The 22,190-nt window shown below is 43.4% G+C and overlaps 1 protein-coding gene across 4 annotated transcripts in view; it reads left to right on the top strand.

Annotated features, from left to right (window-relative positions):
* Positions 1-22,111, top strand: part of HEG1 (heart development protein with EGF like domains 1) — a 52,035-nt gene extending 29,924 nt beyond the window's left edge. For 3 of the 4 annotated variants that reach the window (XM_088168311.1, XM_088168310.1, XM_088168309.1), the window contains 10 exons: positions 872-991; positions 2,608-2,702; positions 3,480-3,538; positions 3,992-4,152; positions 5,895-6,029; positions 10,763-10,805; positions 10,908-10,945; positions 11,481-11,568; positions 13,487-13,661; positions 15,217-22,111. In XM_088168311.1, the coding sequence (XP_088024437.1) occupies positions 872-991; positions 2,608-2,702; positions 3,480-3,538; positions 3,992-4,152; positions 5,895-6,029; positions 10,763-10,805; positions 10,908-10,945; positions 11,481-11,568; positions 13,487-13,661; positions 15,217-15,366 (1,064 nt within the window). In that variant the 3' untranslated portion in view covers positions 15,367-22,111. The remainder of the gene's footprint in view (positions 1-871; positions 992-2,607; positions 2,703-3,479; positions 3,539-3,991; positions 4,153-5,894; positions 6,030-10,762; positions 10,806-10,907; positions 10,946-11,480; positions 11,569-13,486; positions 13,662-15,216) is intronic. The other variant, XM_088168312.1, reaches the window with a different exon arrangement.
* The last annotated feature ends 79 nt before the right edge of the window (positions 22,112-22,190 follow it).

The following is a 22,190-nucleotide window of genomic DNA, read 5'->3' as shown; positions in this document are numbered from 1 at the left end:
CACATCCCTGCCTATGGTCTGCCCTTGTGAGTGTGTGCAATGTGCTCATGTGAGTCATAGATGCAGTAAGAGGAGCTTTTTTGATTAGAACATATTTTTTTCTTTATTTCAAGAGGAAATACTGGATATATTCTTCAGAATCTGCAGTTTGTCTTGTGTAATCTATGAAGTATCTGAGATTACAATCCTTAATCCCCTGAGACACTGTATTATCACAGTGACATCTGGTCCCCAAGCTCTTGCTCACTGCAGGAAGGGCACTGTGTGTGGTGGCACAGGCAGGAATCACTGCTGGGACCATCTCCAGGCTGGCATGGAGGAGCTCTGGAAAAGGAGGTGATTGCAGCCAGGGCTGCCTCCACCATTACTGTGTAATCTACAGACTGGATGAGAAACTCTACCTTTGGATCTGAGAAGCAGGGCTTGGATGAGAAGGGCAGGACTTTGGTGAAGCAGCCCATGCTCACAGGTCTAATTTGGGCTGTTGAGGTTCCTTCTTTGGTCTTCTCATGCATGAACTGTTGGGTTGTTTGTCTTTGGAAAGAACCCTGAGATCTTCTCATGAGCAGTGCTGTAGATCAGTTGGATGTTCATATTAACATAGATCCATGCTAGACCCCAAGGGCTTTGGAATGAATATTCAAGTGGTTTATATTTATTCTTTCAGCTCCAACAGAGTAATTAGGAACAGCATAAATAGTAAGTGCAAATGATGCAATGAAGCATCTGATAATGCTCAAGGAGTCACAGATGGGGAGCCAAGTTCATCTCTTTTAGCCTAACAGTTGATGATTTTTATAATTCTGTAAGTATAATCTGTTTTGTTGTTTTGTTTTGAGTTTTTTTGTTTTTTTTTTTTAAATTTTTATAGAGGTGGATAAATGTCTTTCCAACCCTTGTCCTGCACTGGCCACCTGCAACAACACCCATGGCTCCTATATCTGTCAGTGTCCTCTTGGATATGAGCTGGAAAAAGGAAAGTGCAATTTAGGTAAGAAAATGAATGTGAAAAACCAGGGATGGAAATAATTATCTTTAATCTTCTAAAATAAATTGACTTAGGCTCAAACTAGTTCAGGAGCCTAATGTTCCTCCCAACCACCACTTTTATCAGAGCCTTTTAGTGTTTGTACAAGTGTGGTGTCTATTGCCTGTTGTGTTGGGCTGCCTGGGGAGCAGGCAGAGATATCTGAGTGCTTTTTAAAAACACAGCAATGGAGCAGTGGGCTCAGGCTTGTTAGTGAGGACAGATGTGCCCCTTCTGTTCCTGACGTGCTTTAAAACTCCCAAAAAGCATTCAGCAGCTTATCAGCCCTGCAGACTCCTGTGAAGGCACTTGGCTTGGGAGAAGTGAGTGGGGCCATTGTGCAACCTGGCTGCAGTGGGATCAGCCATGTGTGGAAAGTTAAGCAGCCGTGAAAGTCTTTGTAAGATCAAGGTCTTGTTTCATACCTTTAGCATTTTTCTTGAAGTGCAGTTATTAGCTGGAACTCAGGTTCTGACCTCTTCCTTTCTATTAGAGGACTCTGAGTCTCAAGGACTTACAATATTCCATTGTAAAGGGGAATTTGTTTTCATAGATTTTCTTCTCACCCTTAATCAACGAGGATTAGAGGCATGGAAATTTTTCTAAGGAGACATGGGTGAGGTGTCCTTGAAGAGTGTTTTGAAACATTTCTTCAAGTTGGAATATATCAACTTCTAATTTAGAGACTTGTTTTGATTATGCCTTGAACTGAGGTATGGGCAGATTGTATAAACACTGTGAAGGTGATTCTCATCATAATTATTGTCTGGAGTTGTTACATGAGAGATGTCTGATATATATTTGTGGTGAAGATAGGTTCAGTGGATGGGAAAAAATGGGAAAGAATTGGAGACTTTTTAATGTTATCTGCAACTGTGTTTGTTTTTCTGGTGGAACACAAAGCTGGAGTTCTGAGTTCTCATTTCCACAGAGTATCTCATGACACTTAATACAAGATTTAAGGGTATTATCTCTGCAAGTCTGGACAATTCAGATTATTGCATTCTACTGCTGTGAATCAAATATGAATCTAAGCACAGAAAAATGCATCTTTTGGACCTCTTTTCCAATGTCATTGCTCATTCTCTCCAGCAGTTTGAAAAATGAAAATGTCCTTTCTACAGTGGTTCATTTTAACTTGCTGATTTGATTTCCTTCCATTGCAGGGAAAAGTAAGAGATGTGACATAATCTGACCTCAAGTTATCATAAATAGCTTTGGTACCTGACACTGTTTTCTTATTAAATTTACCTATCTCTCTCTGTGTTGAGGTATCTATTTAAGTTAGTCTGTGCTTCTGCATGAAATGTATGAACACTAAAGTGAAATGCTGTCTATTCAGCAGCACTGAGCTCTGGAATTTGACTGGGACTGTGGGAACATTACAGCAACCCTTGGGAAAAAAACCCAAGGCTGTGACTCTGCTTTATTGGGGCAGTAACTCTCAGATCTGAGTTTTCTGTATGCGTTGTAAAGAGATTTTCCATGCAAACAGCCTCTCATGTAAAGCACATAAAAGCACATTTACACGAGGCACAGAGATGTGTTCCAACTAACTTGTCTTTTATTCTACTTTTTAGTGAGAATATTTATTGGCCAGGTTCCCCTAAAACTTAATATCACCCATGGGAAGTACACAGAGCTCTTCCATGTGGAGAGAGAGATCCTGGAGATGGTGAGTGTCCTTGCTGGGACTTTGGCAATGCTGATGGGACAAGTCCCCTTCACTTATGATTGCCATGTTTCCCAGCCATTCAGCTGTAGCCATGTGGCTCTTGGTCAGTTGAGAGCCAGTGCTGGACAGGCTGCTGGCTTCTCCATAGGAAGAGGAGCCATCAATAGCTCCAAAGGGCTAGGGTAGGTACATCCCTGTGCAGTTCTTATCCTGATCACTGAATGCACAAGTTCATCCTGTTAGTGGTTCCTGGGCTGGGTGCACTTCATTCCAGTTCTTTGGAGCAGGTGATTTGGAGATGCTGCCAAAGGAAGGGGATGCTGGGTGGAGTCACTGGGATGCTGTCTGCACAGCTTGTGGTGGGGAGTAAATACAAACAACTGCACAGATCCAGGGTCCGGGAAGAACTGCAGTCTCCGAGGGTGCTGCTTTGAGATTGGCCTTGCATGGGGCTCTCTCCCTGCTGACATCTGGCTCATCCCTGACCTCTGTGGTCATTACACAGGCAGATGCTCATGTCAAAATCCCTGGGGCTTTGTTCTTGTCCAAGGCTGTGCAATGGTAACTTTGTCCACCCTTTACTGGCACCAGGGCAGCGCATCTCTCTTACAGAGCAGATGAACCTCTGGGGTGCTCAGAGCCCCCTTGGTCTCAGCAGGCACCTCAGGGAAACGCAGGGGATGGTGTCAGTGACCCAGGAGGACTGTCCCATCCCATGGGGCTGCCTCCTTCTATCGTCCCCTGAGGCACTAACAGCTGCTCTCTCCCTCCTTGCAGCTCAATGCATCGCTGTCAAGCTTGCCAGGATACCGTCACTCCACAGTTAAGGCAAGCAGGTAAGGTTAAGGCTTCCAGGGGAAGAATGAGAAACTTGAGCATTTGGGATCTTCAACTTGAGATCCAGACTCTCCATTTTGAGTCAGAGCTGAGCTTGATACAATCCAGCCTGGCAGTGGTACAGGGCATGAGGAATGCCTGACCAGCTTGTCAGGCTCACCTGGTACTCTTCTCCTGACCTGAGTGGCTTGGGGATGGGCTGCCCAGGAGGGATTTATGCCTGGTTCCAAAGTGAGCTACCAGCATCCCTTCCAGCTCCATATTCTCTTTCTGTGTATTGGTTAGTCCTGGTTTTAAGGACCTGGTTACAGTGTGTGGGTCTTTCAGTGTGCATGTAGTGCTGTCTGTGATAAACATCTCTTGTGTTAATATCAGTCCTATGTATAAGGTGCTAATGATGACATCAGACTGACCTGTGATACTCAGGACTGTTTTGTTTTGTTTTTTGGTAGGGAGGCAAATGTTGTGCATGTTTCAGTGCAATCCACGTTCTCTTTAGCATCCAACGTGACTTTCTTCGATGTTATCAGCAGTGTGAAAAGCTACATTCGAGCTTGCAAATCCCCCACTGAAGCCTGCCAATTCATCTCCAGCCTGAAATCACTCCACAGAGGTAAATAGCAACTGGAAGGACTATGGCAGGAGGGGAAAGGGATGTTTTATTTGGCTCCTTTTATAAAAGGGGGAGAACGTTTTGTCATTTGGAAAAATCCCTCTGAATCTTTTTATCTTACTTAAATGGGAGTCATCTTAAGAACCTCCCAGTACAAAAGGGATCCAGATACCAAGCCTTATCTTTGCCACATGTGTGAGAAATCTGCCTCTCTGTGAAAATATTGTGCAGCACAGGATTAGAGACATTGTAGGGCAACCTTTCATCTCTGGGATGTGACACTGGGCCCAGCCAGATCAAAAAACCCTAAATCTTAATTTCACACACACGGCCAGGAGCCAGGGAAATGGTGTGAAAGCCAAGAGACAAAACCCCACCAGTGAACCCGATTAGAGCTGCTGGAGGCTGCATGGCGAGCTCTGCTCTCTTGCCTGCCCAGCTCCAGTGTTGCAGGCTGTAAAATGGTTCACAATTAAGACCTTTTCATTTCTGTACCAAATCCTCTATCTGCCCAAGGGGAATGTGGATACAGCATACAAAGATGTGGGGGAAGGACACCAGTGTTGTGTGTGACCTTCTCCAGGTGAACCCCAATGCTGTGCCCTGGCATCTCCCAGTTCTGACTTCCTGAGAGAGTGATAGAGGAGATTTATCTGTGAGAGGTACCTTAGGATCCCTGAGAGAGTTTCCTGCAAGGAAACTGCTGCACTTGGTGTTTCATGACTTTTGGGTTCAAGGCTTTAAGGTTTGGCCTTGAGGAGGATGAAGGGTGGCAAAACTTAGCCTGGGTTTAATGGCAAACCCCTGATATCATTTTGGCAAAGTAAACATGAAGATGAGAAGTTTAGCATGTGCTTTTATTGCAATGTGTTGTATTTTACAGCTATACTCTGCCCATGGATTGCTTTAAATTTTTTGGGTAAACCTGCCCAGTTTATACCTACCCATTATCTCTGATACAGCACTTCTGTAAAGTCAACTTCTAATTTGAAATAAGCAGAAAAAGAAATAATTATATTCTTGTGTAAGTACCTAAAAGAAAAGATGTCAGTTAAAAGAAAAATTGATCTAGCAAGGAGAGATTTATAAAAGGAGAGTGCCAAATGCGTGACATATTTTCCATAAAATCCTATTTCTCATGAATATTTATTCATTCCATTTAGTCTGACCTCCCTGTAAAAACCGTAAATTTGATGTCACAATTTCCATCATTTATCCACAGTTTTGCTGAATGCTCATTGTAACAAGTCTGACTTTCTAAATTAAAACACTGCTTCAAAGTAATGTAAATGAAAGTACAATTTTTTTTTATCAAATGAAAAAATCCAGTGCTTAATACTGAAATGGAAAAGAATTGGTTTGGTCTAAGCAAAACGTTTTGCTTGATATAAACTTAAAAATTGATTTGTTGAACTGTGTCAGGGGATGAATGTGTTTGAGCTTGAGCCAAACCAGATTTCTCTTTTTCATTTCCCCTTCTGTTTCCGAGCTGAAACATTTATTATTCACCCCCTCCATTAGCCAGTACAAATGATAGTAGATACACCAGAAATGGTGACATAGGGTAATGTTGACTCCCTCCTAATAGGACAAATATTACTTTAAAAAAATAAAAAAAATTAAGAAATAGAAGAAGATATTAAAGCAGCACATCAGCTGAATGGGATGCCCAGGTAAAGCAAATGTGGATGATGGTGGGTTCAGAGAGAACCACTCTGATTTTGGCCTCCTCTTCCCAACAGCTGGCAGCTTGTGCAGACAGAAAGACCCTGAATGTGACAAGGAAACTTCAGAATGCACCGACTTCGATGGAGTCGCACTCTGCCAGTGCAAAAGTGGGTACTTCAAATACAACAAGATGGACCACTCCTGCAGAGGTATTGCTCTTTATGTGGCATGTTTTTCCTGAATTTCCCTCAAAGTTTTTGTTCCAGTGGAAATGAGTGCATGCCTGTAGTGCTGTGCATGCAAAACCATCATTATTATGAATAAATATTAGCAGCTCAAGTTTCTTTTCTTAGTTAGGGGGCTTTTCAGCAGACATTGAAGACACAGTCTCTCTCTAGGAATAATATTATCTCTTTCTGGAGCATGCTGTGAATCACAGTGATTGAGGAGAGGGAGAAAGGGGCCTGGATGCTTTAGGCTCCAGTTCAGTGGCACAGAGCAGAGATGACGTGTGTCTCTGCCTGTTTTGATTTTGTCTGAACTCTCAGTGAACTTAGGGGAAGTGCTTTAAACTCAAAAGCTTATATTAATACATCATCAGTATTTTTAAAATTTGTATCTGAAAATGATTATGAATTTATTTTTCCACTGCGTTCCAAATAGAAATTTTAAGCTTAAAGATTGCATTATTTTGTAGCTACTCCAAAGATTAACAAATCTGGTTTTGCTGCATTTTAAACAAAGTCTTTGCATGCCAGTGTCCAAAATGACTTCTGGAGGATGAGGATGTCCATTCCCTAGTTTGTGGTTGCTGTAAAGCTTCTTAAGAAATGCAGTTTTCTGATGACATATCAATAACAACTGCAGTAGTGGTAATATATTGCTTCTGGCACTGCCTGTTGGGTTGCTCTTGACATAGGCAGGGATGTTTTGCTGGTTCCAAATCTCTGAGTGAGAAAAATGTGCCTGGAAATAAGTCATGTGCTACAGACTCTGGGAGGGACAGGTCAGAGATGGGCATCTCTGCAGGCATGCCATGGCCCTGCCTCTCCTTCTTTCTGTGGCTCCTTTGTGACAAAACCTTCCCCTTTGTGTTTTCCTTCCTTCCCCTCATCTTGTATGTTGGAGGAAGGATTACTTTTGGGACATACTGAGCATCTCCACCAGCCCTAGAGAGTCAGAGAGGGGCTTCTGTTAGTGTGTGAGTAGCTGACCTAAATCTTGAGAGGTTTTTACTCAATTCTTGTTCCATCATGGACAGTGGGGACCCAGGGAAAGTTACACCATTGGTCTTGTTCATGTCTCTTGCCAAGCAGTGAAAATAAATACCTGAAAGGCTGTGAGACACTTAGATGTGATGGTTGCAGAGGGCTAGGAGATCTAACACCTCGTACATGTTTACATGATTACTCCATACTAGGAAACTTGTTTGCTGTGGAAAATATAAAAACCTTATCTGTAAACAGTGAGGCCTCAATTCCACCTTCATCTCACTGCTGTTAGTAGGAAACATCTTACTGATCAGTTTGAGAGTGTCTGAGGGACAGGGCTGATGTTGGGTTTAGGCTGTAGAGCAGAGGCCTGAGGGCAGCTCTGACTGCATGGTGCCACTCTCTGACAAGATGCCAGATTTTCATTATCACTTGTGCCCATCTGGGCAAGCCAGGTGGTTGGGGTTTTAAAAGGCTTTTCCAAAAGCCAAACTATGGCCCCCTTTTGATATTTAGGGCTATTTTGTTGATAAATATAGCATACAATATACCAGCCTCTTTGAAAATCTCTGCGCTTTTAGTGCCTAAACAGGAACCGAGGTCTCGCGAGCATCCGACCCTCATTGTGGGTTGTGAAAAGGTGGTGTAGTAGCTCCAATTATAGTATTTGCAAAGAGGGAAATGGCTATTGTGCTGCCCTGTCCGGTCTCCCCCGTGGGAAGGTTGGGAGAATTGGCTGCCCTGACCCACAGGATTTGTTCTGTCCTCCTTGTAGCATCTGTCCTCAGGGACATGCTTGGGAAAGCGTGCCATGGGCCAGGGAAGGGTTGGGTCTCTGAGCCACAGGAGTTCCAACACGTTGGCCAGGGCACCTCTTGCTGTGCTGTTCAGTGTCTCTGGTCACTGCTGGTTTTCAACCTTCTCAGTATCTTCAGGGCTATTTCAGTAACAGAGCAACAAACCTGGTGTGCCAGCTTTTCAAGGGCATGCTATTTTTACTCCTACAGAGTGTTTCTGGAGTGAAGCAAGGAGCAACAGAGCAGGTTTCCAAAAAGACCCCCGAGTGTCTTTTGGGAAGGCAAAGGAATCCTAGGCTGAAGAGCACAACTCGATAGTTTTGCTTGGCCCCTGACACCGAGGCCTTTCCTCTGTTCCCTGCTTGTGTTTGGAATCTTGCCAAGCGAGTGTGACAGTGAGAGCTCTCCTGGGAACGTGTTCAAAGGAGCAGGAAAGATGCCAAAGGAGAAAGCAAAGTGGCAGGAAAAGACACAGGGAGGAGAGGAAAATACATAAGCACCAAGTTGTTAAGTAAGACAGAGAAATGCATATTCAGGATCTTGCTTTTCCTCTTTTCTGCTCCTGTATCCTCCTGACCTGAGAGCTCTGTGCCAGCGAGGTCCCAGGGCTGCTCCTGCCCATGGCACAGCTCCAGCTTTGAAACTGCTCGAGGTGTGTGTGCCTTACACACCTTACTGGGCTAGGGCTGAGCTTAGGGTGGGCTCCAGCTCCTGTCTGCCTTCTCCTGCTCCTTCCCAACATGCAGGTGGTGGGCTGGAGCTGGGATACACAGGGATGCTGTGCTCCTCTGAGAAGGCAACTCCAGTGAACTGTGAGGTGATGCCTCCCTCCCTTCCACTGCACGTTTTGTTAATGTGATTGACTTTGGTAGAATGTTCACTCCATAATGTATTCAGTCTGCTTTTGTTAGCAAGTGAAAGGAGCAACCCATCCAGTCTCCTTTTGCTAATGCCCCAGTGAGATGAATGAGCCAGGCAAGGATTCTTTGGGATTTACTATCCTTCCCTGGCTGTTTGTTGACTGAGGCTCTTAACTCTTTCACAGTTACCTCTAGTCTTTTCCTTTACTTCAAAAAAATCATCTTAGAGGGAGAAAAATATATCTAGTAGCAAATGCATCACACACGGTGTGATGCAGCAGTGGGGCTGTGTAATGAGCTTCACCTTCCCCATCCCCAGCTCTGGAAAAATAAATGGAATGAGGGAGGTGGTGAAGGAGTGGTGGGGCTATATAGGGCAAAGAAAGGTGTGCAAGACCAGGTACTGTGGCCATCAGCCACCCACCATCATTGGTGCCAGTTGCTACAGCAAGGCTGTGTCTACAGCCACAGAAGTGATGCAAGAGCAGCAGTCTTCTGTGTCCACACATCCTGAGGATGTGAAGTGTGCAGAAAATGGGAAATTTTGTTATCCCTGGGCTTACAACGTCTATTTCTGGGAACTAGAAATCAAAAAGGTCAACGAGAACCTGTGAGTGTTCAGAGAAAAGCTGCAATAATTATTAGAGACACTCAAAGATCTCAGTGGCCTTGGCTTTATTAAAGATAAAGGAGTGATTTGGTGGTGAGAAGGAGAAATCTGATCATATAATGTGGAGGCTGACCTTTTCCAATTTAATAAGTAAACATCCAAAGTCTGGAATTTGACACTGGAGTAATTCAGACCAGAAAGAAGGTGAATGTTTTTAATGGCCGAGGAAAATCAACTTTGTGAGCTTCTGACCCAGTGCTGTGGTTGATTGTCTATCACTGAAAATATTAAAATCAGTCTTGGGTGTTTCTCTAAAACGTAGGTCCAGTCCAACTATTTGATTTGAAACTGGAATTAAATTTAGAGAAATTCTGTGACAGTTTAAAGCAAATAGTGTTTGGGGGGGGGGGGGAAATCCATGAGTAGTTTTGTTTCCATTGAACATTCCCTGTGGAATATACAACAGGGGTTTTCCAGACCCCCAAGGGCTGCTGCCCGTGCTGGCTCTGGTTTGTCTCTCTGCCCAAAGTGTCTGTGTCACTCCTGCCCAGGCCTTTGAGTGACCACCGTCACTGCCTCTGTGAAAGGCAGCAGATCTGCCAGAGCTCGGCTGGGACTATTGCTGAAAAAAGCAGTGATCTTATCAACAATTTGAACCTTATAGTTGTGTATCCAGTGTATCATCCCCTTTGCTGTTCATCAGAAGGGTAGCATGATTTCCTCAGATAATTTAGGATAGCTGTCCATAAGAATAGAAATTTTATTTTGAAGTGATGGTTCCAGTTTTTCACCAACATTTTGCACATAGCAGTCTTCTGGATTATTTAGACCTAATAAATTCAATTTCTATATTTCTATATTCTATATTTACTATTGTATAGTAAAATACGATATCTCAAAATTTATTTTAGCTGCAAATTTGAAAGATCAGAAAAGAAGGTGACAAGAGAAAAAAAAATTAGCATCCCACTTTGGGTTACTTTGACTGTGTTTGCATAATGTCTTGTTGCAGCACTAACATTTAAAAGTAATAAATAACATACACCAATGCTAAAGCAGCATAGTTTAATGGGCTTTCAAAATGAAACCTGGAGGCACTAGCAGATTTTTTACATTGCTATTTTGTGTGAAGCAGTACAAGCGTGCAGCGAGTTTTCATTCGTGCAATGACTCCTGCTGGGAGTCACATTGCCAGCAGCCGCCCCGTGCCAGGCTCCGAACTGGCTCTGCTTGGAAGCCCTGACGTGGTTCCATCAAAGCCAGGGGAGGTGGATGTAGGTGCACGATGTTGTCCCCAAAGCAGAGGACACCCAGCAGCCCGTTCAGGTGCACCCATCGCATGCCTGCCGTGCAGGTGTGGGGCGGTCCCGGGGTGCTGCAGGTGATGCTGCCCTGGGAAGCGGCGCTGGGAAATCCCTCCCGGCTCCACTGCGCGGTGCTCACGGCCCTTGTCTCTGCTTTCAGCCTGTGAAGATGGATATAAGCTGGAAAACGAGACCTGTGTGAGGTATGGTGACTGTTCTGCCCTCCTCCTACCCCACCATCCTTGCTCTGGTGACCTGTTGGCACAACTGAGCTGCTGAAACTCCCTGTTGTTCTCTGTTCCCAGCTGCCCTTTTGGCTTGGGTGGATTCAACTGTGGAAACCGTGAGTACCAAATTGCATTTCTTTTATTTTCTACAGTGTCAGAAGTAGGCGATTTGAAACAAATAATTGCATGTGTCTGTGTCTAAAATGCAGTAGGTACATGATACTTTTTTCAGTGCTTTTTGTTTCTTCATGCTGTGTTGAAAGTAATTTTTTGGACCTTCTTTGACAAAGTTGACTTAATGTCATCTCCTAAGGAAATGAGGTCTCTGTTCCCTATATAGTTTATATAGTGCTATTTTATATAGTCTATCATATAGTGCTATCTTATACATCTTGTATATCTTGCTTGAAGCAAGATATTTGAAGTTGAATCCATTTGAGTTACTCTGATCTATCAGTGAAGGGAATCTTTTCCTTAGGGAAACAAGAACTTGTTTCTATTTCACTTGAAAACTTAAGGCTATATTGCTTACGGGGAGGGTGGAAGGTGGGAAATAAGCAGCTAATCCCTTTGCATGGGGACTGTGGATATGTTGCACTGGGGTTTCAAACCACAGTGGTGTTTCTCAGCCTGTGTCTCTCCTGTCTGCAGCGTACCAGCTCATCACGGTGGTGATTGCAGCTGCAGGAGGGGGACTGCTGCTGATCATGGGCATAGCACTGATTGTCACCTGCTGCCGGTAGGTACCACTGACACCTAGAGGAGCTGGAACAGAGGCTAGACAGAGCCAAGAGGAATAAATTGGATGTTTATTGAGAGGCCTTCCAAGGTCACACCCTGGCAGAACCAGTGCCACAGCCATGGCCCTGCCCGGATGGCTCCAAGATGGAAGCAAAAGAGAGCTTGGTCATGAGATCTCACGTTTTTATAGGTTTTAGTCCATTTGCATACAGAAGTCAACTGTCCAGTTAATAGCCTCAAATCACGAAGTTTCATCCTGCTTGCTTGCTTGCTTGCCCTCCTCTTTTCATATTTTTTATGCTTAGGGCCTGAAGTTTGAAGAGATTGTCCTTGAGTCCCCAGCTGGAATAGGACTGTTTTGTCTTCACCACCCTGTGAAAAGCTCCTAGTAACCCTTAATATAAAACTAAAAGCTGCACACCCAAGAAGAACAGAAAAACTTAAGACTTAAGGCATTGCCACTGCTAGGCCTGGCTCAGCCAGGGTACCCTCCATGTAGATTGCACCACACTCCGAGCTTCACCTGTGAACTCTTAAGGACTAAAACATAGGATAGCTAAGGACCAAAACATAGGTGAAAACATAAGCTAAGAAAGTGGGTTAATCAGAGATACTGAAGTATCATACTGTGCTTTCATTTGGAGAATTTTTCAACTTTTTTTCCCCAGCAGCCAGGCTAAACAATGGACTGGGTGTCTCTTAAAGGTACACCTGGAAATCATGTCCTCTAAGGATGGAGAGACAGGGGAGTCCTTCCCACACAGAGCTGGAAGGCTCTGAAGCCACAAAGCAGACTCCAAAAGTGCAAGCTAAGTAGAAAGGAGTAGTTTAGGCTACAGAAGGGGTGACTTGCCATTGCTCAAGTGGTGTTTGAGTGTATTTAAGGCTATTTTCATTTACCTTTATGGACAAGTCCTGCATGTGCTCTCACTCTGTGTGCCTCTCCCTCTCACACACACACTCACACACATACACACCTCATTCCCATGCCAGCAAGTGGCTTCGGACAAGATATGCTTGCCTAGGAACATCTGTTTTGTGATTTATATAATCTGAAAAGGGATGCTTTGCAGTAACACCCTCTCCCCACCATACTAGTCTCCAAATCTAGGATTTCAAAGCTCGTTGATGAAGCTGGCAATTGGATTTGTCAGTGATATAGATGTGGCAGTGGTTTGGTTGTGCCCCTCTTACCCTATATTTTGAGCCAGGGGGATGCCAGCAAACCCCAGCCGGGAGATGAGGTGGCCCAGAGTGCAGATCTCCACAGGGATGGACTGATGTTCTCATGAGTCCTGGCCTCGGGCAGCTTATGTGACTTCCTGAAGGATACTCTGCTTTGAACTGGAAGTTCAAAGACCAAAGTCCACTCACATACCACTATAGTACTGGAGGGACATTTGGTGTCACTCAAGCCAGATCCTTGCTGGTCTTCCTTCTTAGGAATTAACATAGTGCCTACAAGTGCTATAGTTAATAGCATGGGGGCTTCTATATATTTTTCTTCCTCAGTTTCCTATGATTTTTTCATTGACTGAGATGAACACACATGTTTTTAAGAGACAAGGGCAGAGCTGGAACAAGCTGGAACAGGAGGGGTTCAAACTAAATGTAGGGAAAAATTCTTTCAGCAGGAGAACAGTAAGGCAGTGGAACAGAAGTTGCTCAGGGAGGTTGCCATGTAGCTTTTGAGAAGTAAAATTCCACCAGATAATGCCCTGAGTTGCATGATCTGATTTCATTTCTGACTTGACTTCAGAGCAGGTGATTGGACTATAGTCCTTCTGAGGTGATCTTTGTTTCCAGACAAACTTGTAACATCAAGTAATGATCTCTCCTGAGATCATATCAGAAGTGTATACAAGATAGCAGGATAAGTTGTAAGTTTTCACTTTCCCTCATTCTTTTATAAACAGGAAGAATAAAAATGACATAAGTAAACTGATTTTCAAGAGTGGGGATTTCCAGATGTCACCTTATGCTGAATACCCGAAGAATCCCCGGGCACAGGAGTGGGGCAGAGAGACCATCGAGATGCAGGAGAATGGAAGCACCAAGAACCTGTTGCAGATGACAGATGTGTATTATTCGGTATCTATCCAGAGCTTAATTTTTAACCCTTTGTGCTCCATACAGGAAAGAGATACTCCTTTATTTTTGGAAGCACAGATCCCTTTCCTGCAAGATAAAAGGGCAAAGCAAATGTCTTCCAAAGACAGCAAGGCATCAGGAGTCCTATGGGCTCTAGCTATTGCCTGCGGTGAATATCACAAAGAGATGTCATTAGGAAGAACGCTTAGGAAGTGTCTAGGGATATTTTGGTAAAAATGCCCCAAAATCCCAATTCTAGAGTAGAGAAGGACAGTTAAAGGTTTTGGATAAACTGCTCGAGTTCCTTGTTAGCAGTTTTCTCCTGTCCACCCTCACTGATGAAGTAGAAGATTGAAACTTCTGTCTGGGGAACTTTGCCCCAAAATAGGAAGATGCTGGTCACTGAGGACCTCTGTTTGGCACCATTCCTTTCCTATCCAGGGTGCATAAGGAGCATCCCTTCAGCTCTGAGGGAATGAGTAATAGGCTGCGTAGGGCACAGAAAGACACAAGCACAAGATGTTATGTCGTGGTTGGTACCATCTGCTAATGGCTGCATCCAGAGCTGTGGTGCTGCTGTGTCATCTGTCACTCATTTTCAGCAACATGTACTTAAGGTGTGAGTGGGTTACTCATGAGACTGAAGGTCACAGGATTTCACCCAAATCACACACTCTGGTCTCCTTGCTTTCCAGAGCAGAGAACAGAGAGCATTACTATTTTCCTGGCTTGTATTTTAAGATTTCAGTTAGCAAATTTACTAGGTTGCACAGCATGGAGCCAAATAATCTTTCTTCATGCTTCCACTAAGAATGAGATATTTGAAAATGAAAATGCATTTCCTACATTTTTTTAAAGACTCTCATTATGATGGGAACTAGAAAGGCAAACTTTTTAGCAAGCAGTGGGTGATGAGGGCTTTGCATGGATCTATTCTGCAACAGATTAAACCAAGAGGCTTCATGTTATTCACTGGGTGAAAGGATTGTACAGTTTTGATTTTAGACATCAGTGTTCCTTCACCAAGTGTCTCCAGGAGATTTACTTAGTTGCAAGAAGGGAAGAGAAAGGAAGGTCAGATCGTTTTGTATTTGACATATAATTCAAGGGCTTATGTTGGGAGAGGAGGTACCTATGGGGAGAGAAGTGCCCAAGTAATACTCAAATCAGGAGACTAAGTTTATTTTCTAGAATTGTCTCCTTTAAGGATGGCTCTGGAATTATGTCCTTTTAATGAGAGTTGTTTCAATACCTGAGCTCAGCAGTAGATTTTTTTTTTTTTAATTAAAAATTAACTATGTACTTAGACCGCACTTGGCAGAGTCAGGTAAACTTCAAGTCTGCTCCTTGGCCAGATGTTGAAATTAGATTTCATAATAATAATCCCTTCAGGCAATACAGCAAAAATTGTTCTAGATTATAGAGATCATTAGAGATCACATTGTTCCCTCTAGCTACTGAACCAACAGCAAAGAAATATGGTAAGGCTGTGCCTGAAGGAGGATTTGGTTTGAGAATAAAGACCCTTTTTATTTAATGTTTTTTGCTAATACAGCCAACTGGACTGAGAAATCCTGAACTGGAAAGAAATGGACTTTATCCTCCCTACACTGGTTTGCCTGGATCTCGACACTCATGCATCTACCCTGGACAATACAATCCATCCTTCATTAGTGACGAAACCAGAAGAAGAGACTATTTTTAACAGAGTGGAGAGGGAGTGGAAGATTGACACAGTTGTGTGGCCCTTAATCCTCAGGTGCAATCTGTCTCCTGGGTAGTTCAGGCCACATCAATCTTACTCTTCCCATTTAATAGGAAGGACTTTGAACTTCATGCTGAGCATTGCTGCCCTGAGGGACGGTCACAGTTGCTCAGCATCAGAGAGGAGGAGGAAGAGGAGGGAATGGCTCAAGAAGCACATCACTAAAGGACCCAGAGGGAAGCTAACACGTTATTTATCCTTATTAATTCTTCGTTCTTCGCGCTACATGGGCAAGCATGGATCAGTGGAGGCAAATGAACTGTGCCCAGCACTCTGCATTGAATACCACTAGGGAGTGTCTTGTTTACAGATCTCGTTCACTGTTGACTCTGCTTGTCTTCTTAGCCAGCCTTCATGTAAAGATTCACTGTGCAACTGCTTTTGGTCAGGCAAGTTTGTCCACTCCCTTTTAGACCACTGCCTAGCTGCTGGCTTCATGCATGACAGGGAAGCTGGCTTGTCTGCTGGCCCTCACCTTCTTACTGGTAAAAGTTCTCCAGATTTCTGGGTCCTTGCTAAAGCCCAGTGTCTGGCAATATTGGCTGAGCTCATGGGTTGATTGCACCAAGGGGTGCAGGAAAGTCACACCACTGCAATTTTAATGGAAAAAAGGCACAGGTGTTCCTCTGTGCTGCTTTGAAAACCTTCTGTGTATAGGGAATGTTGCTGTTTTGTCAACCAATGTTGTTCAGAAGTGATGCCACTACACGCCATCATGGTGCTTCCATATGGGATCCTTTGGGGCTCTGTTTCCCTGCAAGGATTTAAGTGCCTGTAGACACAGAAATACAATATTAAATAATTACTCACAGGGAGGAAGATGAGCTGTGAATTCAGAATGCTTTGTATGAGGAATTTGTGAAGGAATAATAATGCTGTAGCCCTGGCTGGACAGAGGAATCTGAATTCTGGGCACTGAAGGTGGGATATGTTTTCAAACCTCCACAGTCCACCTTGAATTTGTAGGAGCTGTGGAGGCTTTTAGTGCATTGGAAAAGAGGGCTAACTGCAGTCAGTTGCATTTAAGGAAGAGAAAAACATGATGCTTGCAATCCTAGCATAGCAAAGCAAAGATCACTTATGTTGAAGTGTTTTTCTTTCTTCCATCCTAGTTTCGAGTGAATCAGACCAGGCAAGTTTCCTCACCCAGGTGTGTTCGTTCAAATTAGCAGAAGCTGAAGAATGTAAAGTTATTGCATTTCTCACCAAAGATCAGTTTGAAACTCATGGACTGTATTCTGACCTAAAGTGAATGTTGAAAGAGATCTCATTAATCACAGAACCCTGGAATGGGTTGGGTTGGAAGGGATCTTGCAGATCATTTTTTTCCAACTCCTCTGCCATAAGCAGGGACACTTTCCACTAGACCAGGTTGCTCAAAGCCACATCCAACCTGGCTTTGAACACTTGCAGGGATTGGGTAACTTCTCTGGGCAACCTGTTTCAGTGCCTCACCACTCTCATACTGAAGAATTTATTTCTTATTACTAATCTAAATCTACCTTCTTTGCTTTAAAATAATTTCTCCTTATCCTATCTCTACTTCCCATTGTGAAAAGTCCCTCTCCAGCTTTCTTGTAGGCCTCCTTTAGTTACTGGAATGTCTCTAAAGTCTCCCTGGAGCCTACTCTTCTCCAGGCTGAACAGCCCCAACTTTCTCAGACTGTCTTCATGGGAGAGGTGCCTCAGCCTCTGACCACTTTTGTGGCCTCCTCTGGCCTCATTTCTACTTATGGGACCACTGAACACAGCCCTGCAGGTGGGGTCTCAGGAGAGCAGAGGGAGACAATCGCCTCCCCACATCCCAGGACAAAATTGGCTTTTTGGGCTGTGAGAGCACATTGCTGTGTCATTTTGAGCTTCTCATCAACCAACACCCCAAGTCCTCAGGGCTACTTTCTGTTTCCCAACAGCTTGCATTTGTAGTCGGGATTTCCCAGATTCACATGCAGGAAATATAATTAAATATAATGAAGTATATTGACCACTTATCTTTACTGCACTGTTAATCTGCGTCATCCAAACCCTGTTTAGATATAAGGTCCAGACGCAGTTTCTCCTCTTGATTTGACTGTGCTTTTAATTCAAGGTGTCTACTTGTATGAGGATAAGAAATAGCACAGTTCCTTAGTCACTAACTCATCATATCTGTACACACATAGTGTGTACATAAGCTGATATTCCCTTCTCCCCCAGCATGCTTTAAAAGACGCAGTGCCTTTGAATAAGTTCATTAGGTAGCTCAGCTCACAGAAGCACTGAGGATCACAGGGTGCATCCCCCAAAGTGCCTAACCCCAGTTCAGATGCTAAAGTGTTGTGTGACTGCTCACTGGAGGCAAACCTGAGGTGCTCTCCGTCAGAGAGCAGGTACTTGCGTCCTACAGATGGTGTGAGTTCCCAGATCCTTTCCCAGCACTTTAAAGGCTGTTGTATTCCCTATCAAAGGTCAGTAACCAATGCCCAGGGCGAAGTCAGATAACAACAGGCAATTACTCGAGGTTCCTGGTCCCTGTTCACAGTTGTTTCTGTTTCCTCAAAACTTCGACAGGAAAGGTGCCACGGATGTGCTTGAGAAGGCAGAGTTCAATGCACCAGCCATAGCACACAAACAGTGTCTTTTCTATGCTTCTGTCCTTGTCCTCTATGTAGAAGCAGCAGTGTGAGCTTGCAGGAAAGTAGAACTTTATGGACCGCTGGGGCAGTATCCTTTGCACTTACATGAACTTTTGGTGACAATGCATGCAATTTTATGCCTGTCTGATCCATAATCAGCCTTGCAGCTGGTAGTACACAGCTGATCTCAGCTGTAGGGGGAAAAGAATTATGCTTATGGGAAGTACAGATACCTAAGGAACTACATTTAAGGAAAGCTCTACTTACACTGTCCGAAATATTGTAACAGGTAAAGCACAAGAATTAGCTGTTCCCTGCCACCCTGATCAAGGTTTTCATCCAGGACAGAAAGGACTACCTTTCCCCTGGTATGAAGCAGAGTTATGTCTCTGTTACAGAAAAAAAGAGGAAGAGAAATTCATGCTAAATCTAAATCCAAAGCCTATAGACAAGCACTGGACTTAGTCCCTTTTTAGTAAAGCAGCTTGTGATAAGGAGGTGTCCCAGCAATGATGAAAATCCCATGATTTAACCATGAGTCAGCATTTTCTCGGATGGGGAAGCATTTAGGCCCCTGCTTATAGGAAAGATGTTTAACTGCTTGGTTAGTTCAAAGACTAGGAGATGAACTTGTGTGTCAAGCACAAAGGACAAAATATGACACACCAACTCACAATTGCAGATCAGTCCTTCTGCAGAAAGAGTATATGAACAAAACTTCTGGTCTATATCTCCCAGCAAGTTCCCAATTGCAAGGGATTTGAGTGGAATTGAGATAGGACTATTTCTAATGAGAGCACAAAAGTTTGTAAGTAATTAATTTTAATATTTAATGGTCTTCAAATTCTTCTTAAATTGTATCTGGAGAGAAAGAGCCTCGGTAAATCCAGCAGGATTTTCTGAGTGAGGACTGCAAAACTTGGCATTTTCTGAGACAGAGTGTTACTGCACTGAAATTTTCTCTCTGCCAATGGAGATAAACATTGAGGCATTTGTTATGAGAGTTTATCCATTGCAGCTTGACCTTCTATTTAGCTTTGGTAAGAAAGGAGTCACAGAGCCAATGCATAGTCCACTGGAGGAGGAGGAAAAGGGTCTCTCCTGACCTGCCACACCTTCTCTGGGTGGCTTGGGCGGCCCTGGCCAGCAGGCAAGAGAGGGGTTTAGGAAGGAGGAGTCAGCACCCAGGTGAGTGCAGGTGTTTTCCCCCACAGGGTTCCAGGAAGTTTTTGTGAAGCTGACAGAGGCAGCCTGGGGTGATTCAGCCCTTGGATCTCCACCAGCCCAGCTGCAACCTGTGCTGCAGTTCTATCTTCAGCCAGGTACCATCCAGTCCCAGCTCCACGGGGACAGAAGGGGTGGGTGCAGTGCACTGTGTTGTGTCACAATTTATGATGGTTATTTTACTGCAAGTGTTCACTGCCTCGCCCCAGCAGCAGGGACTCGCCCAGCCACAGCAGGGATGCAGGCTGTTTCACTGTAGGCTGTCTCTGTGTAAAGCTGCCTCCAGGATCCTCTCTGTGTCTGCCATAAAAAACCACCCTTTGGCAGGCGAGTGGAGCTTGTTTCTCCTCTTGGGTATAAGAAGGGTCTCTATGTGCCCTCGAGCCCACCTTCAAAATCAGATGTTTTTTGGTTCATCCCTGCAGGATGTCTAAATACATGCAGCTTATTTCTCATCTCTCTTTTAGATTACTTCTAGCTACCCCAAAATGAAAATTTTGAGCACACTGCATGTTTTTGCCAAGGGGAATCACTCTCCACTATCCGAGAGAATAAGAGGGAAGTTGCATGTTTTTGGTATGGAGAATGCAAGTGGTTCAGCCAGATGTGGGAAAAGGAAGAAAACTACACCAGCACTGCTCATAAATCTGCTGTTGCTCCTAGCTGCTGTGGAAAGTGAGGGGAGCAGTCAGCAAGGACCCATGGGCAGTTGTGTGGGTGTATTTTTAATTAAATTTGGGGAAAAAAAATTCTAATTCTGTTGCTTGACAGGAAAAGTTGTCTGCCAATTATACTGACAAAATGCCTTGCTCACAGAAATGCCCACAGAAAAGTCAGCATAGGAGAGGCAGTTCCAGTGAACTCATCAGCAAAACACAGATTTGAGGAATCTTTCAAAAGGCATCGTGAACATACAGTCTTCCTGTGTCCTGCTGCATGCCCTGGCCAGTCCTTCCAGCTGCACTGGGAAAATCAGTGTCGTTTTTGCATACTGTCGAAACTTCACAGCACTTGAATTGGGCTATAGGTAGATAAAGCAGGCCACGTTGATGCCCTTTTCCCCCACATTGGAAGCGTTAGTTTTTATAGCAGCAATGAATCTCATTGCTCTTGTGACATTTCCCGTAAGACCCACTGGCACAGTCATGTGCTGAGTTACTGCTCATGAACAGCCTTATGAAAGTTATCTGCCTCCACACTGATGCGTAGTAAAAGGCTTTAAAAATAGCAATAAATTGCAGTTAGGGAGAGATGTTTATCATTGTGAAATTGTTTGTGCCAATACTTGTGCAGGTTGTTTGCTGGGACCTGAGTGAGTGCAGAGTGGGTTTGCATACTTCTGCAGATATGCCAAGCTGTTTTCTTGGGACTTGTCTCTGATGCTGGTCAATGGCCATATCCATTCCAAATCCAGCTGGAATTTTCATTCCCTAATAGTAATCTTTAGCTTTCTTCCTTAAATTAACAAGAACGGATGCATTTTAGTTAAATGCTCTTCCTATACTGACTAATGTTTTTTCCTCTTTACACAAAAAGGATGTAATCCAGCATCCATTACAGTGACTGGGGTAACTCTCCCATGGACTTTAAAGATTTTTTTTTTAAGGCCTGAATTACTCCACCACCAGGGTCACCTGCGTGTAGCACATGCTTTCCCATGGCTCTTTCTGCATGCCTATTTCTGTGATACTGCTCCTGCCTTTCCATGTTATATCTATTTTTTTAAAAAATCATTCTAATTACTGTAGCAGGACCTGTGTTATGTAAGAATGAACAAAACAGCTTCAAGATCTGAAACAGCTTCCTGGGAAGGGAATGAATGTGAATTTTGTGTAGTTGTTTTACTGGTCAGCCAGCCTGTTTCCTATCATGTAATGTCTAGGGGTGTAGAGATGATCCCTGCTGTCACACATATCAATTGCTCTACAGATCACTCTTACCTGTCCCTTTAGAAATTAAGCAAGAGTTCCTAGTTTCAGAAGGGCTATGTCCTGTATGCTTGTAAGAGTTGGGACCTTTTCAATGTACATTTAATTCTTCATTCCCTTGAACTGCTGAAATTGAAAAGCAGGAGAGAAATTCAAGAAGGAGTAAGAAGTACCAAAATTAAAAAATGTCTCTATTTCAAAGAAATGCTAGAAGAGATGGGAGTCTTATTTGAGTTAGTGAAGCCAGCAGACAGACCCCAGGCCTGCAAAATCCTGTATGGAAAAGTCCTGTGGAATACAGTAAACACTGATCACTTTTCTTGAATATGGCTATAGAATTCGCTGGACATAAAAAGTCTTCAATAAAATCTGCTAGGATGGGTTTACTTTAAAGAAAAAAAAAAGCTCAACAGGATAAATACTTACTACCTTCTTTTTTTAAAGGAAATTCTATTAAACTCAGTCATTTACCTTAAACCCATTAAATTCTACAGGACTTTCTCCTAGTGGAAGGTGAAACTTGGTGTGTAAAATCATAATGATTTATTTGAGCAGCTTTTAGAATTGCAGTAGTAAAGCTCACCCTTTGTGACCTCTCTTTCAAAAGATAAATTTTCAGCGATTGTTTGTGCTTCTTTACAACCTGAATGTAAACCTGCTTTACGTTTTTGACATTGTCTTGTTTCCTTCCCTCTGTCTCTGAATGTTTGCTTCCAAGTCTCTGGGGTTCTGAGGATGTTTTGCAAACCAGTATTATTTAAAGTTGTATCATATTTTCAACCTCCACTAATTATACAGTACTGTAGTAGCAAAATATAATTTTTAAGGATTGGATTATTTTTATACCTGCATCCAATAATATTAATTCTGGCGTTCTAGTCAGTATCATAAAAGGATACAATAAAACAATGAATATTACTATGTCCCTGCTTTTTCATTGTCTTTAACTTTGCCTGTAAAGGGAAGCACATGCATTTTTAGGTGGTTTTTATTATTA

The sequence above is a fragment of the Sturnus vulgaris genome, chromosome 7 (assembly GCF_052056855.1).
Source record: "Sturnus vulgaris isolate bStuVul1 chromosome 7, bStuVul1.hap1, whole genome shotgun sequence".
Taxonomy (NCBI): Eukaryota; Metazoa; Chordata; class Aves; order Passeriformes; family Sturnidae; genus Sturnus; species Sturnus vulgaris.
The sequence above is the reverse complement of the archived record's forward strand: the minus strand, read 5'-3'. Positions and strand labels throughout refer to the sequence as shown.